Source organism: Chelonia mydas, chromosome 16, assembly GCF_015237465.2.
Source record: "Chelonia mydas isolate rCheMyd1 chromosome 16, rCheMyd1.pri.v2, whole genome shotgun sequence".
Lineage (NCBI taxonomy): Eukaryota > Metazoa > Chordata > Testudines > Cheloniidae > Chelonia > Chelonia mydas.
Genome location: NC_057857.1, coordinates 18,662,325 through 18,680,633, shown reverse-complemented (window position 1 = coordinate 18,680,633; position 18,309 = coordinate 18,662,325). Strand labels below are relative to the sequence as shown.

General features: G+C 49.9%; 1 protein-coding gene across 1 annotated transcript in view; it reads left to right on the top strand.

The window, feature by feature from the left end:
- DIPK1B (divergent protein kinase domain 1B) overlaps positions 1 to 18,309 on the top strand; it is a 38,298-nt gene that overhangs the window by 5,783 nt on the left and 14,206 nt on the right. The window contains exon 2 of the mRNA XM_037879617.2: positions 6,485 to 6,619. Coding sequence (XP_037735545.1) covers positions 6,485 to 6,619 — 135 coding nt within the window. The remainder of the gene's footprint in view (positions 1 to 6,484; positions 6,620 to 18,309) is intronic.

Here is an 18,309-nt window from a genome sequence, read left to right as displayed (position 1 = left end):
TGGAAACCAGGTTTAAAATAAAGAACACTAACATTTTAGGGACCTGTCCTGTAGTTCTTGTGCAGGTGAGGCTCCCAAGCACCTCAGTGGGAATGCTGACCCTGTAGTTGTGTGGCAAACTCTGGCAATTTTATTGCGAGTCTCAGGACATTTGGTATTTTTTTCTTAAAGTCCCAGCTGGTGGAATCATGTGAATACATCAGAATCAAGGCTTAAACACCAGAAGGCAAATATTATTTTTTTAAATCTCTTGATTTTTTTGTGGTGGGGTGGCGGCTGACTCATGATTTGTGAGCACTTGGGGTTGTCCATATTGCTGGAGCTAGCTTCTACCTGCTGAACTGGCTTTCTCTTCTTGGCCACACAGGAGTTTCTAGCCTTGCTGCTTGGGCCAATGCAGTAGAGCCACTTTGCGGAAAGAGGGCTGCCTTTTCCTGTGCACTCTTGTCGACCCTTTATGTCTCACTAGATCGCATGAGACCACCCTTTTTATGGATAATTTAGGGCCCATTCCTGTTTTAACACCCATGGGGTCCATTAATTTTTCCAGTAAAGGATGTGAGTAGGAGTTTGAAGAGCGCAAGGAGTGGAATATTGAACCCTTAATTTCTGTCAGGCAAACTCCACTCTCTTCAGCGTTCCCCCTGTCCTCCCTGACTCTTCCTTTTCATTTCCTCCCTTTTTTCTTAAAAAAAAAAAAATATTTTTGCCTTGTTCCTTCTAAGCTATAAATGGTGAAGGCACGTGGTGAAGCTTTGTGACCATCAGAGATAATCCAAAGACACTGACACCTACAGTCAGACAAATAACCAGACTAACTTGGACAGTATAAATGTTCAGGCATTCCAAAGGACTCAAATAGCATGTGGCTTTACAAATGTTTGGGCCTAAGCGTGCTGCCCTTAATTGAGCAAAATTCCTATTGAAGCCTCCTGCTCATGAAATGCATTGGCCCAATGTGTTTTTGTCCCCCTCGAGAGGCTGAATCATGTAAAAGGAGTATGACTCTGTTACTGATGTCAAGCTTGCAGACCCAGGTCATGCTTGTAGCTTGAGATGTCCTGGATTCAGTGCTATAGGTGACCCAAGCAGGGCATCATTACATTCAGATACCAAGAACTGGAATAGAAAAGAACAGGAGTACCTTGCTCACTGACCTGACTTGAAGACTAAACACCCAGTCTCACTGGACAGGGCTATAGCCCCATATCAGGCCCCCTCTAGATCCAACAGAAGCAGCCTAGGTGGTAGTATTAAACTGCCACGAGAGAGCCCCATTTGCTGATGATGTGTGTGTGCCTTTATTGAGTACAGCTGTTTTTAGATGTTAAATGCAACATAGTCAAATAGGAATAGCCACAAATCTCTTGTATATGACAACTGCTTCCGGTAATTAGAGTCCCCCTTTTTACAGACATTAATTTGTGGTGAATTTTTTTGATGGTGAAATAAGGCAGGCTAACCTAGGGCTTTGTGGGCTGATTCACACCTTGCTACAGTACTTGCAATTAGCACACAGTGTGTCAAGATGTCTGCTCAAACCTAGACGCTTTCACACTTATCTGCAAATTAGTTCAGAAACAGTTATTCAGATTGAACTGAAATAATGTAGCTAACGAAAGCCCATCAAGTTGAAATGCAAGAACGGGAGTGTTTGCTGCCCTTGTTTTTTGACAGCAGGTCAGAACACCCTAAGGTGTTCATGCAGCTAGATCAAGGAGGTGCTATAGGCCCAATATTTAGACTCCCTAAGTGGCTTTGGAAACCATAATGGGCCAAATCTTCAGCTGGTGTGGACTGGTGTAAATCCATTGGGTCCATTCAGATCTGGCCTTACATGAATGGAAACAATTGCCGATTTTGGTGAGTTATTTCACTGGAAACTGTGGGTCAGATTCACCCCTATGTGACTCTCTGATGAATTGGATCAGTGTGTTTATAATCTTTGCTGGAGACCCAAATACAACATCACTGAGTGGGCACAGATAAACCAATAAGAGCAACATTGATTGGTTGATAAAACGTGGTTGCCGAACTCTAGAAGGGTCAGCTGGAAACAAGCTAATGAAATAACGAAGTGAACAATTAACAAAGTGACCGCCAGAGTCAGTGGAAGTTCTCACTGATATTTCTGCACCACTTGCTAAAACCATGCAGGCCCCTCCGGCCCCCCCGGCTCATCCCCTCCAGGAAAAGCCAGCAGAAATAGGGAGGCATTGAAACACACATTGACAGTCAATAAATTTGGCTTCTCAGACCAGTATGGGGTGTGAGTCCACAGCTGGTGACCTCTAAGTGAAGATACCCTACTTCCAGCCCCGGGTGTTTGATCCAAAGCCCACTGAAATCAATAGAAAGATACCTATTGACTTCAATGGCCTTTGGATCTGGTCCTAAAAATGGGAACTCTCAGTTTGAGTGACTTGACTGATCACAGCTGTTGAGACAGAACACGAGGAGAGAGGGTGTTTCTGTGGTAGCCATGATCCACACCATAAAGTGCTTTATAGGTCAAAACCAATGCCAGGAATTGCATCTAGAAACAGAGTCTCCTGTGAAGAGCTCTGCCAAGTAAGGGACTCATCCAAAGTCCATTGAAGCCCATGGAAAGACTTCCATGGTCATTGGCTCAGGTCCTAAGTTTGCAGCTGCTATTCTGCACTAGTTGAAGTTTGCAATGCAGGAATCCAGTCTAGAACCAACCAAGGACTGGCTCACTGGGGCAAGGTCCCTCCCCTGCCCCAGGAAAGGTTGTAACCTCCTCATCACATGCAGATGAAATGAAGCGGTTTGCTGCTACGTCTACTTAACTGCTTAAGAGGCACTGGAGATCCACCAGGATTCCTGGATCCCATTACAAAAGTCAGGCAAAGATCCTCATTGTAGGGAAGCCAAATGATATCGGATAGCGAGAACGTTGCACTTGCTGGCCCCGGGGCAGAGAGGGAGAAATTACCATCTTAATGCCAGGAACAAATCAGTCTCTGAACCTCGGCATCGTTTGCATGGAATATTGTTGATGCCTTTGACAGACCATTCATTATTCATTGTTCCTGTGGACTCTCCAGAATGAAAACCCAGAGGTAAGAACCTGACAGTCATCATCATCATCATGTTCCCATTATGTCTCTGGCGTTTAGGGCAGCGATGAAGCTCCTCCACTCCTGTCTTCCAATGGTTCCCAGCTGTGCCCCAGGTTTTTCAGCTCGGCTACCACAGCTCATCGCCATGTTATTTTCAGGCAGCCTCATTTTTGCTTGCCTTCAGACATCCATCTTATTGCTATTCTGGTGATGGAATCAGTTTCCATCCGAAGTACATGGCCCAAGGCTGTTGTTAATCTTCCTGATCCCGTCCATCTGCTCTCGCTGCCACCCAGGATGTGTAAGCTGAAGTGTCTCATCTCTGCTGAGATGTCTGTGTGTTCCAAAAACCAAGTTTGGTTTTTGTCTTGGTGGTGAGCACTTCAGTCTTCATGCCAGTGGCTTCCTCTCGGCTTTCACTGCTGGCAGTCCTACGGGTCGTTGACACCTGCAGGCCATCACACACAGTAATGGTCAACTTCTCCACTGCTGTTTCCATAACATATTTTGTTTTTTATGGGACAGGATTGCTAGCCCTGTGCCTAACCCCCAACCTGGAAGGCCAGGATATCTGTTTTGTCTGGCCCCTCCTCCGCAGACCAATTCGGCATGGTTGAACCTGCCAGGAGCAAAAAGCCACTGGCGACACAGACTCTGGGGATCGTTAGAGCGTGCAAGCTGTCCCACTACGACAAGGCACGGACACCAGAGGACAGAACCTGGCAGTGCTTGGTGGTTTTGTTCCATGTACACGAGGTGTTCTGAAGGAGCAACAGGCGATGCCTCCAGCTGTATATGTCAGCACAGAACCATTTTATCCCAGTGCCCCTTACCAAGGGGACAATGGCAGTGTTAGAGAGTTTATGGATGCCTGGAATCCCTGCCCTTGGATTATATTGTATCTAGGAATTGGAGTTTTCTGAACAGGCCCTTGGAACAGTTTCATAAGAGGGTCAGATCCTCTGCTGTTGCAAACCAACCCAGTCAATGGCGCTACACTGGTATACATCAACTGAGCCCAACATGTGCCATGAGAGAGGCGCTTGCACTGTGAGGTCTTGCAAGAAGGCAGCACTGGAGTGGCTCTGTACAGGGGAGATGAGAGCTCAAAGGGAACCCCAGGTGCTGGACATGATCCCAGGGGGCGATTTCCCCCCCTCTGAGCTGGCATTGAACCAAAACAGCAGCATGATGTTAGGGACTCAAAGGCAGCCCGTTGCAAGGGAAAGGGCTCTGTAGACCTAGAGTAGAGCTCTGCCCCTCATTTCTCACATAACAGAAAATATTTGCTTTGGAAAGGGCGGATGTTTCTTGCATTGCAATGACACAGCCGAATCACCTTGGGGCACAGTGACATCACCCCAAACCTAGGAGTCAGCTTGCATGTGGTTTTGCCTCACAGGTTCCAGGACACGTGGTTACCCATCTCCATCGTACTGAAGAGTCTGGGTAACTTCTCAGATCCTCACAACATAATCTTCCTTTTATTTAATTTGCAAATGACCTACTCGCAGCCATAGTTCCATGAGAGATTGGGGTGTACGGATAAATCAAAATAAAGGTTAGAAAGGGTTACCGAGAACAGAAAGTTTGACGTTTCTGCTGATGGTCAAACTGTTCCATGTGGAAATGTAATCACGTGAGCATGTCTCCCCCAACACACGCAGACACAGCGTTCAGATCTCCCAGGTCCAGATCCTCAACAGTGTTTAGCTGTCTAACTCCCAGTGAGGATCTGGGTCACAGTCACTCCCTTACGCACGCACAGGGCCATATACACAGACACAATCTCTTCCAACACAGACACTGATTCCCCCAATAGGTATGTACCCAGATACACACGTGAATACATATGCCCATGGCCACACACACACACAAATCACATATGTCTGCCATTGGGATATTTCCCCTGATAGTCAATGCATGTCTACCGTCTGTTTGGTGACCTTCTCCTCTTGCCTCCACATGTAATAAGCTTTTTTGACGGCAATTCCGCTCCGTAGGGGCTGACAAAAGCCCCATTTCAGTTTAACTGGGGCTATAATCTGTGGAAAAAAATGACCAGATTTGGGCAGAAACCAGCTAGACTCCTCTGATCTCAGCCTGAGGCTTTTGACACTCCCTCCAGCTGGGCTTTTGTGCAGCAGGGCAGTGTCTACACTGCATTGTAAATCTGGACTCAGTGTTTCCAAGCCCATGCTTGAGCATCCACCCTGCATTGTAAACCTGGGTTTACAATTGCTGGACCCGCGGTCTCTCACCTGGGCTAATGGGTCCACGCTGCCCTATGCAGACCTTCTGACTTGGATCTGCGGCTTGAGCTGCATCTGCACTGCAGAATGATAGAGCTTGGACTCAAGTCTCAGGGCATGGCTACACTTACCAGGTGGGTCCTGGGACTTGGGTCCTGAGTAGCTGACTCGAGTCAGCCTGATTTGTGTGTGGACAGAAGGGCGGGGTTGGTCTCAACCCTGAGGCTGAGCCTGGGTTTACGGTGCAGTGTAGACATACACAATGGGATTGAGAGGGGGGTAATTGTTTCTTCCCCTAGGAAGGACTCTGCAGGTGCAGAACTTACTGTGTGTGACTCTGGTGTGATTTGCTTTGTACCTGTCAGTAATTCTGGGAGTGAAAAACAGCCCAGTTATAAATGCGCCTATCTGCTCCGCCCAGTGTGCTTTAAACTCAGGACGACTGCAGGAGCGGGGATGGGGAGTGACTCCTGCACTTTCCTCATGCTCCTTCCCTCCACGCCCAGAGGCCACTGGGGCCAGAGCCCCAGCTGGGGTAAATGTGTGTTAATCAGCAGTGCTCCACTGACTTCAGTGGCCAAGTTCCACCAGCCACGGGTCTGAACCAATTGGCCTGTGGGGGATCCTGGCTCTCACTGTGCTATGTCTAAACAAATTGATAGGTCCCCTATGGGGACCGCCGCCAAAACCTTAATACTGCTGCTCCCTGCAGAGACTCACCCGGGGCCACCTGCTTATTTTACCTGATCCTTAGAGGAAGGAGATCAATGCTCCTCCCATGGGGCCCAAACCCTCTTCTCTGTACTTGCCTCCTTTTTGTTTTTTGCATTGTAGTAGTGCCTAGAGGCCCCGATCCGGGATCACGGCCCCCATTGTGCTCGTTGCTGTACAAACATCCATCCATACACGACTACAATGCAAAGAACAAAAATGACAGAGGACGGTCCCTGCCCCAGAGAGTTCACACTCAAAGCTCAGCGAGGCAACAGGTGAATACAACAGCTGGGGTTAGGGGGACGGAGAAGGTAACAGTGAAATGACCACTTGGAGTGTAATAAGTCACAGTATACCCACTGCCCACCCCTTTTCAAGCGTTAACTTTTATATTCCTTGTATGTAATGCCGGCATTTTCCTGTTGTTTTTTCCAGAGTCGTCTCCCTGGCATCAAAGTGAAATATCTTTTCCTTGCCTGGCTGGGCATCTTCGTGGGCAGCTGGGTGGTGTACATGCATTACTCATCCTATTCCGAACTGTGCAGAGGTCACGTCTGCCAGATGATAATCGTGAGTGCCGGCCACTTTCACTTGATCCTGCTGCTTTGCTTCAGATCTGTGTGTTTTTCAAAGCCCTCAGGAAGGGGAGCGGGGTACTTGGGACATTGGGCGGTAGTGTCATCAGAGCAGGGGACCGGACTCAGAAGTCCTGGCTATGTTTCACCGAGGGAAGCGATCGCTGTGATTGTTTGGATGTCACTTTTAACACATTTTGGGGGTTCTTGAGGATGAAAGGGGCCATATATAAAACTAAGAGAGGAGTGGGCTGATAATCTCATAGGGGAGATGCTTTCCTGTGAGATTTCTCACGCTTTGGCTTCCAGTCAATGGAGGGGAAACAGCCTGTTCCATGATGTTTTCACATTTCAAAAATGAAGAAACACCCCAGCTAAAGATCCAGGAACTCACATACTGTGGAGAGGCTCAGAGCCTGATGTACACTTCATAGCTGGTGTGTGCTTCTATAATGGACTGAACCAAGTCCCTGGACAAGAAGCCCACCAAATTCACGGATGTTGGAATCCCTTCCCATTGTTTGCACTGGTCTCAGTTCCCACAATGGGTTGTGATCCTGCCCCCTAGGGACTGAACAACATTAGGGCTGGCCAGAAAACAAGAATTCCTTTCACAAAACATTTAGAGCTTTAGTCATTTGTTTTCATTCTGTGTCGGAGAGTATTTTTGTGAAAAACCAGAGAGAAAGAGTCCCAGGCAGAGCAGAGACTTGATTCCCCGGTCTGAGAAACATTAACATCAAACCCAAGCAGCTTCCGTGACAGGTTTCAGTTTTGACAAATTGGCATTTTCCAGCAAAAAAAAAGTTTCATCAAAAAATTCCCAACCATCCCCAAGCTTTGGAGAAATGTGGACGCAACTCCAACCCAAGCTTTGCAGCTTGGCCTTATCTCTGATCTTAGCATTTCAGGACTGAGACGAGGTTTGGTTTGAGTTCTTATAAGGGGCCAGGAGTTGGGGGAGGTTTCTGTTTTCTCCCGGATGGAAGAGAGGGGATGACTGTAGCCAAATGATGCTGGAGGGCTTTTTGGCATGGACGTGGCTCCTTCCCTTCGTGGGGAGATGATCTGCTGTACTTGGTTACATATCTAGGGAGCTCTATGGCCTTTATCCCCTAATATCTGAGTACCTTCTACTGAATGAGCCGGCTGCAGGGGGATCTGAGAATGGAACGCGTCCGTGTGGGCAGAGATGGAGCGAGGTGAACAATGTGGAAAATGTTTCTTGACAAACGCATGGCGTGAATGTGTGGCAAGGGCCATGTGTGCAGCAGGGGCTCTCAGAATGAGTTCAGTCTCACACGGGGCCGTGTGGTGTCTCAACCCCTTGCATGCCCCCGGGGGCAGGGTAAAGTAGGGCCAGGCATGGGTGTGTCTGAGGAGCTGACCTGGGCTTGGCTGCCAGCCTCATCATGCTAAGCAGACATGTAGCCAGGCTCTCCCCTCTCAGGCCTCGCTCCTGGTACTCAGCTGGAGTAGCCTGGAGAGGAAAGATGTCCTTGCAATGAATGCCCTGGGCTGGGACTCAAGACATAGAATCACAGACGCGTAGGACTGGAAGGGACCTCAGTAGATCGTCTTGTCCAGTCCCCAGCACTCAAGGCAGGACATCTGGGTTCAAATCGCAGCTTTGCCCCAGACTCCCTCTGTGAGACCTGGGGCCTGCCACCTCGTCTTGGTGCCGGTTCCCCCTCGGTAACATGGGGTTAATCTCTTTTTGGGGACTGTCTCAAACTCTGTGTTTATGGAGCTCCGATTGGGGGCTCGCTGGTAACACAAATAACCAAGAACATGAACTGATGAGGCAGGGTCCTTGCTCTGCAGTGCACTCGCCCCTGCTCACTCCTCACCTTGCGCCAATACGCCCAGGGCCCTCAACACGTCCTGGGCAGCCCTTCCCCTCCCCGGCAGCCTCCGGATGTGCTGAGCAAGCAGCGCTGCAAAGTGCTGTTACATGACTCCACAGGGTGATGGCTGGAAAGCTGCTTCAAACCATCACGGGCCTTCTTACGAGGTTCCTTGGGCTTTATTAATAGACGTCTAATTAGAACGAACACCCCTTTGGTTGTCCCAGACGCTCAGCCAGTGCTTCCCTTCTGTGACCTCCCAGTGCTACAAGTGTCTGACCTGCAAAGAAGCCCACTTAGTGTTCACCCGATAGCTGTAATTAGTGGGGAATCAAAGATCTTATATGCCACAGTTAACATACACAAGAGTTTTCAGCGGTGTAATGAGGCGTAGATGCCGGAGAATTTTCTGCTTCTCTGGCTCATTTCTTACTGCCTTCCTAACCCCATTAACACTTGTTGGGTTCTGCTTCGTCTCAGCTCACCTCTGCTCTCACCCAAACTTCCGCAATGGAAGTAACACTGGCCCCAGAGTGAGCTTTAGTGGGGGCCCACGGAGCCCCAGAACTGGGCAGGGCCCCTTCAGTTCAGATTTCCTTTAAAAAATGAGTCAATGTCTACCCGTTCTCATGGTACTGTTGCCAGGATAGGTATTCCCAAGGCCCTGACCCTGCTCCAGCTCACAAAGCTGGTCGTTGGGGCTTGAGACCATGCCCCTGGCTTCGTACAGCAGGAACGAGACAAAAGCAGCCCCATTTCCCCTGCATTCAGCAAGGGTGTCCACAAGAGCAGCAGCACCCTGGCCCCCTCGCATGTGGGGAAGAGCAGGCACAATATGTGATAAGGCGACGGCCTCAAGCATTGAAAGGAAGTTGCAAATGTTGTCGCCTTGAGAAGTGGCATCACTCCACAGTTGCTCTCTCCCCCGACTCCCTCCTCCAAAGCCCCCTCCCTAAAACCCAGTGTGGCCTCTCGCCAAGACAGCCTCCTGATCTCCAGCCCATCTATTTCCTGGAGATCCACCTGTTGAAGCATCACCCAGGGTGTGGAGGTGCTGTTGACCCCGGGGAAGGTAGCAGCTTCCTCCCCTCTACAACATTTTCCTTCCTCTCTGTGCTAGGAGACTGCCCCCTCTCTTGCAGGAGAAGAACCCTCTGACACTAGAGGATGTGAGCAGATGGCCAGACACGGGAGAACCAGCAGGGTAGATGGGACAGCCAGCATGTAGAGCTGTGCTAGCATGTCCAGACAGTACCATCGTCTGGAGGGTGGGATCTGGGTACTGAATGCACAAGTATCTACTACTGAGCTGCAGGAATATGGCCAAGATTTGCAAAAGCAACTGGTGACTTTGGGTGCCTCAGTAATCAACCTCAGATGCCTCAAAGGGGCATAATATTCAGAGGAGCTGAACACCCCTCCTCTGCAGGTCAGACTGCTTCAAAGTGACTCAGGATGGGCCCGCACCAACCAAGATAACGAGTCTCTTTGGAAAATCCTGTCTTAAGTCTTTCATCTGGGAGTAAGTAGAAAGCTAACAGAGGATGGGGGAAGAGACTAGAGTGAGAGCCATTGCTGAATGCCTTGAGCCGGTGTATTATACCAACATGTATGCTTGGGAAGCTGAATTTTCCAGCCTCATGCTGATTTGGTTTGGGGTGAATACAAATCCGACGAGCAAGGATCACAGCTGCCTGGATGGCTATTTGTGGGGGGCCGAGCAAGTGACCCTACCTTGAGACTCCTGTGCCATGTGTTGACACTGGGACACAACACCCACGTGCTTTAAGTGCTGGATTGCATGAAGCCATGGGGATGTCTTACAGAAACATCCTGGGGGTTCCATTGCAGCCTGTTGTTTGTGCTGCCATGCAAACCTCCCGAACTGACAAGACGATTAGAACGCCAAATGGGTGGGAGAGGGATTTGTTGGGGGGGGGAGGTCATGCCCCCAAAATGCAGGGATGTCCTGTGCCAATGCAAAATGCACGCAGAGATGGACACGTGGCCATTGTTCAGGATCATAGGATGGAGTCCAGTGTCTTCCTGTTATACCCACCCAATGCAAATCCTCGTCTGGCAAAGAAAATCATTCTGGGCCTGATCCTGAGCATCCACTGAGCACCCTCAACTCCCCCGATGCAATGCTCTCAGTATCTCTCCAGCTCAGACCCTGCAGGGCAGATCTCTTTGCTGTGAGATTAATGGTATTTTGCACAATAATAAAAAGAGCTAGTGTGTGTCAACAGGCATGGATGCTTGCATATATAGGCGTGCACATGCTTGTGTATGTGCATGCTTGTGAACATCTGTGCACACGCGTTTGAGTGCATAGGCCTGTTTGCGTGAGCATGGTTGTGTCTGTGCAGCCTTGTGCACATGTGAGTGTGTGTGTATGTGTGTGTGTGTTTACTCCATTTAAATTCCCAGAAATGTATTTCCTGGCTGGAGCTGTGGATTTCATTGAGACAGATTAACTCTCCCCCCAAGTCCCCAACCCCACTCCCACTAACCAACTCCTGCAAATGGCCATGGTAACATTGTTACGTTCTAATCGGATAGTAGGAAGGAAGAAAGCAGTGATGGGGGGTGGGGGAGGGAGGATGTTAGTGGGATTGAAAAATGCTTTATTTGCCATGCAGGCTGAGCTCTCTAATGGAGCCAGCCAGCGCTGGGAAGCTATTCAAACCCAAAGGGATGGTGGATCGGGGGAGCTACGAGAAAGACAATATTGAGTAAACAATGTAACGCTGTCCATCAATTTTATCGTTAACTCTCTGTCATCTCCCTTTGGGGTTCTAAATCGCTACTAACGAGTTATTCGTTAAGGATGTAAATCCTGCTGTCAAGATTAGAATGAAATAGCGGCACGTTCATCTCCATTTTTAATTTTTATTTTAAAGCGATGAAGGGTCTTTTCCACTGCAGACCATGAAGGGAACGATCCAGGGCCCCAGCCTGGTCCTGTCACCCACAGAGAGATGAGCTACATCGGCCCACAGGGGAGGAGGAGGCAGGCATCTCTTCTACCTGCAGAGGTGCCGTGAGCATTCCAGGGCTGGGGCACATCTGGAGGAATCTCTGCCCCAGAGCTTCAGAACTGCCCATGGGGCTGGGGCCGGGAAATGTAGCGATCACCAGAGCTTCTCTGAGAAGGGCGTTGATCTGGAAGGGGGTTGGAACAATGAAGCACCAGATCATCGGCAGAGCTCTGAAGTCAGATCAGTTCACCCCATCTGTGGGTCTGGGACTCAGGTACCGCAGTGATAAGCAAACACGGGGCTCAGTAGCCAATAAACAGGTGCACGTGTGTCCAGGTCCGTCCCCCTACTGCTGTCCCACTGGGGCCTGGGGAGACCCGTGCATTTCCAGGCCTGAGTTCTCTTTGGAGCACAGAGAGGAGGTGGGCAGCTGAAGCCTGCTCCAGTTGACACATTTGAGCCTGTCTTAATCTCCTGCTGTTGATCCTGACCCTGCAGCTAGGAACGGGTGAAGGGGGAAGTGTCTGGTAGCTCCTGTGTAGAACTCAGAGGGGAGAGAGGGACTGGGGGGGCATCCACGAGGAACAGCCCTGCACATAGTAACGGACGTCTGTGGAAACTTGATGCCTTGTGAACTGACCCAGGTCCTCTGGGTGCTCACATGAGGTCCTTTGTTCAGGGCAATCATCGCTCGCTGGATATCCGGCCCCATCTCGGCTCCTTTGGACTCGTTCGCCTTTCCCTGAACCCAAAACCTCTCCCTTGTAACATGATGAGAGAATCGGCCCTTGTGTGAGCCCACCCATGTGCCAGGTATGCTCCCTGCCCCTCCGGGCCCATGCCAGGGCTGGCTCCGTGCTGCCAGCCCTGCGGTCACAGGGAGCCCCTCCTCCCTGGCTCGGATGAAAGGTTAGTGTGGTGTGGTACACGGCCTGACATTGTGTGTGAGCAGCTCCGCTCTGCTTGGCAGCTCTGCAGGGACAAGCAGGCATTGAAGTGGATGGACGCAGGGGAAGCAGCTGTCACTGGACCAGCCATGGGAAGTGGCACGGGACGCACACCCCACAGCTGCCCGCTCACATCTGATACCTGTGCCCTGCCCCACACCTGGCTGGTCTCGGAAACCTGAGATGCAACTTTCATAGTTCTGCCCAGGCCTTAACTCTCTTTCTTCTTCAGACTGCATGTTCCCTTTGTTATTGTAGGGTTGCTCACATGAGTTTGTTATTGGAGGGTTGTGCATGGGTCCTAGGTTGAGCATGTATGTTTGTTTTTTGGGTGGCTCATGAGTCCTGGAGCTGAGTATCCTGGAAACATAGGAATTGCCTGACCAGAGCAGACCCTTGGTCCACCTAGATCGGTATCATGACTCGAAAAGTGGCCAGTGAGAGGATGCTTCAGAGGAAGGTGCTGGACATTTCCCATAGAGACAGTTTCTTCCTGACCCCAACCAATTAGTGGTCCGCCTATACCCTGAAGCATGAGAATGTACTGACTTGTTTTTGCAGTGTCTTGTAAATAGCGGCCAGTGTGGATCATGCTTACAGAAGAAAAGAACATTTCAGCTTCTACTGTGGGGAAAGAACTATACAAAGAATTACACAGATTTTGAAAACAGAGAGAAAAAGATGAAAGTAGATCAGATTTGGGGTCAGGCAACTTCAAACCTCTCTCTTTTTCTTAGCTTAGCTGCAGCATATTTGTTTGCTGACAATCACTAATACTCTCCTTAACTTTCACGCTCCTCAGCTGGTGTAAACTCGTGTAGCTCCTTTGACGTCAAAGTTGCTCCACTGATTCGCACGAGCTGGGGATCTGGCCCTTCGTGTATGTTTGTGTGTGTGAAGGGGGGTGTTTAGAGTTAACAGCAGCTTCATTTCCATGGACATTTCTCTGATGCAGAATAAGGTAGAACTTCTGAACAGGTATGTTCATGTGCCATCCATACTAACGCCAAGGAGTTGCCTTGTGAATCAGTTATTCTAAATATACAGTGAATCCATAACTCTGGGAGACAACATCAGGATCAACCTGGCTACCTATCATTTTCTTTGCAGGCATATCAGGCAAGTCAAGCATGTACTGTGACTATACACTAGGGCCCTGTAACAAAAGCTGTTGGGGCCATAGACACATGGGGGGAGGTGAGAAGACCCCACCTGACCGGAAAGCAGGTCCTGTTTTCTGTCAGTGTTGATGAGTTCAGTTTTGGTAACTACTCCCCGTCTGCCTATCTTCACCCTGCGCTTTCAGTTGGATATAAGATTCCGCATCAGCATCCCTTCTAGACTGTGAAGTAGTGCTGTTGTGTGCTGTTAAACAGCTGCCATACTCCAACCCAGAAGTGGCCGCATTTCAGTGGGGGATGAAGTGACTCCTCATATAGTTTACCTATTCACTTTGAGATGAAATGCAAGATATTCATATTGGGCCAATACTCAGTCCTTACTTAGACAAAGCCTCCATTCTTGTCAATGGGAGTTTTGCCTGAACAAGAGCTCGATAGCATTTTGGCCTATTGTTACTTATTCCAGGGGTCACCCCGGCTGACTGTCCAATCTAGTGTTCACATCAGATCTGCCTTCAGCGGTGATTAATTCTTGTAATTGGAATGAAGTGGGGAGGAGAGGTTTCACTGTCAATGCTGCTGGAGTCAGATCTGACAGCAGCCCTGATGAATGAAATCTGTGTTGTGATCTAATTAATGAAAGACAAGGGGCAATGATAGCATCGGTTTGGAACAGATTTCATTCTATATGGGGTAATCCCTTACGAATAATTATATCTAGCCCTCATATAGCACTTTTCATCAGTCAGTCTCAAAGCACTTTACAAAAGGAGAGAAGTATCATCATCCCCATTTTACACCTGGGGAAACTGAGGCACAGGGTGGGGAAGTGATTTGCCTAGGGTCACCCAACAGGCCCATGACAGAGCCAGGAGTAGAACCCAAGTCTCCTCTGAGTCCCAGTCCAGTGCTCTGCCCACTAGGCCTTATGATTTCAGTGGAGTTACTCCTGATTTATAGGATTGTTACTGAGGTCACAATCTGAACCATTCCTTCGGTACTGTTATTAACTGGTGCACAGGCCTTGTGTGACCCTCTGCCCAGAGGTGAATCCCTCCATGACCCCTCATTGAGCTGGAAGACTTGACCAAGGGGACTGAGTCATCCACACAGTGGGTGACGGAGGCTGGTTTCACGCTTAAGGCTTCACACAACAGGTAGTGAGTGGGTGGGTGGGGCCTCCGCTCAACATGGGCTGCAGATACCTGCACGTTGCCCCCCAGCTTGTGTGCGCAGCTGGCCCATGCTGCATACATACATACCTCCACTGCCTTCCATGGCAACTCTCCACGCCTGGCCAGGAATTCATCCAGCCAGCGGATGGGTAAGGCCCTCGCAAAATGGAAGGAAGGTCTCGAGAGAGCAGTCTCTCTCTCTCTCTCTCCCCACTTACTGAGACAGGCTTTTTAATCAGCCCTGGTTATTGAAAGGACATACTATGTTTTGGTAATGGATCGGGGATGGGAGTGAGTGAGAGGGAGATAGATAAATTCAAAGCTTTTAGCGCGTCAGGGGCCAGAATTTACCATCGAGAGCTGGGGATGGGAGTGGCCTCTACTGAACAGTTCTTAAGGCCCCGTTTTAATGGCTGTTAAACGAGGAGTGATCTGCCTCCGTCTGATTGAGTAGTTACTCTGTGTGCAGCAAAGGGGGTAACTGCACAGTGAGGGGCTGGGTGACAGGAGGAGGGAGGGCACTGGAAAGCATGCAGCAGCCAGGTGGCTGGGGATGTAGAGATTGGCAAGGGTACCAAGAGCAAGGAGTGCCCAGGGCTTGTTTGCTTTTCTGTCCTGACATAGTCCAAAAAGTGGTGATCTGCGGGGTGGTGGTATGGAGCGATGGGTGATCGGAGCTGAACGTCTCTTTATTATGATGTATTAATGGTTTGTATTAGGGTAACGTCCATTGTGGCCCATTGTGTCAGGCATCGTGCAAACGCCCAGGGGGAGACAGTCCCTGCCCCAAAGAGCTTAGACCCTAAATAGACAGGGTGGGAGGAAGGCTGGATGATTCTTAGAGCTTTGTGGATTTTCTTGTCCCTTGAGAATTTTTGAAAAAATTTTCCTGTCTCAAATTGGGACAAAAAGTAAAAAATCTCTAAAACTTTCATGAATTGAAAATCCTTCATACTCTGCTGATCGTTGGGCAATGGCGCCGAGAACCGTGCAGTGAACTGGAGAGACTGGAACCAATTTGATGGTCTCGGAAGAGGCTGTAACCGATTGCAGCACTGAATAGAGGCGAGGAGAGGTGCCGAGACGTGACGAGTGGCAGTTTAGTCGCACAGAGGCTTATAAGTCAGTCCACAGTGAGGAAGGGACAGTGGGTTCTCGGCTGGGGACTGTGATCAGCACCTGGGATGAGGACTTAGGACCCTGATGCTTCTTTGAATCTTCTCTTCCTGTGGAGTGTGCAGGGTTTGGCTGCAAGGCTCACAAGGACAGAGTTTGGGCCGCCAGGTGGCTGGGAATCCAGAGAGTGCTGGCTTGCTTGTGGAGATGTTTGGTGTTTCTTCTGCAGCAGTGCCGAGGGAGCTACGGGGGGAGACAAAGTGGGGAAAAGCTACATGGCTTCCAACGGTGAAGGCAGGGCCCAGTTTGGGACACAGGTTCAGGTCATAGGATCACAGAAATGCCGGGCTGGAAGGGACCTTGAGAGGTCATCGAGTCCAGTCCCCTGCGCTGAGGAAGGGCCAAGTCACCATCCCTGACAAGGGTTTGTCCAACCTGTTCCTAAAAGTCTCTTATGATGGGGATTCCACAACCTCCCTTGGAAGCCAGTTCCCGAGCGTAACTGCCCTTGCTGTTACAAAGCTTTCCCTAATATCTAACCTAAATCTCCCTTGCTGCAGATTAAGCCCATTGCTCCCTGTCCTACCTCCCTGTCCTACCTACCTCTCCAGTGGACACGGAGAACAATCGATCGCTCTCCTCTTTATAACATATTTGAAGACTGTTCTCAGGTCCTTGCTCTGTCCTCTTTTCTCAAGAGCAAACATGCCCAGATCAATAGGTGCTTCGGCCCCTCTCCCCAGGCAGGTGTCCCAGGCACTGGCAGAAAGGGCCGGGGGGCTGATAAAACAGCAGCAGGTGCAATGTCCGTGGTTACACGAGGGTGGTTCTGAACCCAGCACACATTTGGCAAGGGCACCTGAGAAGCTGGGTGTATCTGGTGGGGACATGTAAGCAGACACCCACTGATTAGCCAGTGACTGTGAGGCTGGGATGAGTGACTTCAGTGCGACCGGCTGGTATCTTGCTGTAGACTATGGACTGGTGATTACAGCTTATTGACTGGACAGGCGGTGACCAAGGTAAGGAGTGGGGGTGTGTGTGTGTCTATGGAGTGGGAGCTTTATGAAAGGACAGCAGAGCCCTCACTCCCTCTGCCCTTAGCTCTGCCCAGGCACTGCTGGCTGTTGAGATCTGGTGGCAGGGACATGGGTCAATGTGCCAGCTTCCCTAGCTTCAGCTCCGTTTTCTTTCCTGCTTCCCCTGCCATGGCAGACCCTACTTCCTCCTCCTTGATCCTAGTCTTATGCTGGCTGGCTTGGTCTCCAAGGAGATCCCTGCCTCCCTCTCTGAACTGCTGACAGGCAGAGGATTACAAAGCAGACGGTGCTCCCTGACAGCTGCCAGTTAATGGGTTTCTGAGCATTTCCCTGTGTGCAGCCTGGGTTTTGCCGTGACGCAGTCCTGTGAACCCACTGTCTGCACCCCCTCCCTGCCTGCCACACACACCCTGGACTTGCTCACCTCACTTTCTCTCTCCACACCCCAGACCTGGAGTCAAATCCCACTGGGGGTTACACAAAGGGTTTATTTCAGTAACTCCCAGCTCTCCTGGCACCAGCACCGGTCACTTGGGTCCAGTGTTCAGAGGAGGAGACTGGGAGTCAGGCTTCCTGGGGTCCATCAGCACCTCTGCCACTCTCCCAAGATCCCCCAGTGAGTAACTCATATCACTCGGTGCCTCAGTTTCCCATCTGTGAAACGGAGTTATGAGGGTTAACGAATCCGTATTTGCAAAGTGCTCGTGGATGCGATTGCTGTTGTTTTGGTGAAAGGTGGTAATGGGGTCTTGGATGCAGACCAGTCACAGAGCTTGGGGTGAGTGGGTACACTTAACCTTTCCCCTTCGTGTCTAAGAGGAGCAGCAATTGGGACTCTTGCAGTAAAACCAGCTGCAGACAAAGGGTGCGGTGAATGCCTCAAAGGCACCTGGAAAGGCAAGCCAGTGAGGGGAAAGAGGGTTTTCCAAGTAGCCAACAGAAGGGCTGGGCGCTCTACTGCAGTGTGTGCAGAGGAGCAGCAGTGAGCCATAGACAGAGGTGTAGAGTGACCCAGGAAGGTGACAGAGGCTGAGAGACAGCAGCTTCTTGGGACCAGGGCTGGCATGTCCGGTTTGGGAGGAGAGCTGGCTGGAGCATTTTTAACAAAATTAAATGTCATCACAGTATGGTGCTTGGACAAAGCTGAAATGTTTTGTGGAGATGTGTCAATTTCGACAAAGTTTTCATGGTGATGGTTTTTGTGGTCCAGGGCTCTATGGTCACCTCTGATCAGAGAGAGAGCGAGAGACACCCGAATCAAAAACCTAGACATTTTGGGATCAAAATGCTCATTTTGGCACAGTGCAATTGGTGAAAATGTTCCGAAGGTTTTTGGTCTCATTCCAATGCAGAACGAAAACCAATACTGAAACCTCAAAAGTTGGCATGAAATGGGATTGTGGTTCTCCAACCAGCTCTGCTGGGGATCTCAGCAAAAGCCTGCGTGCTATGTCTCCC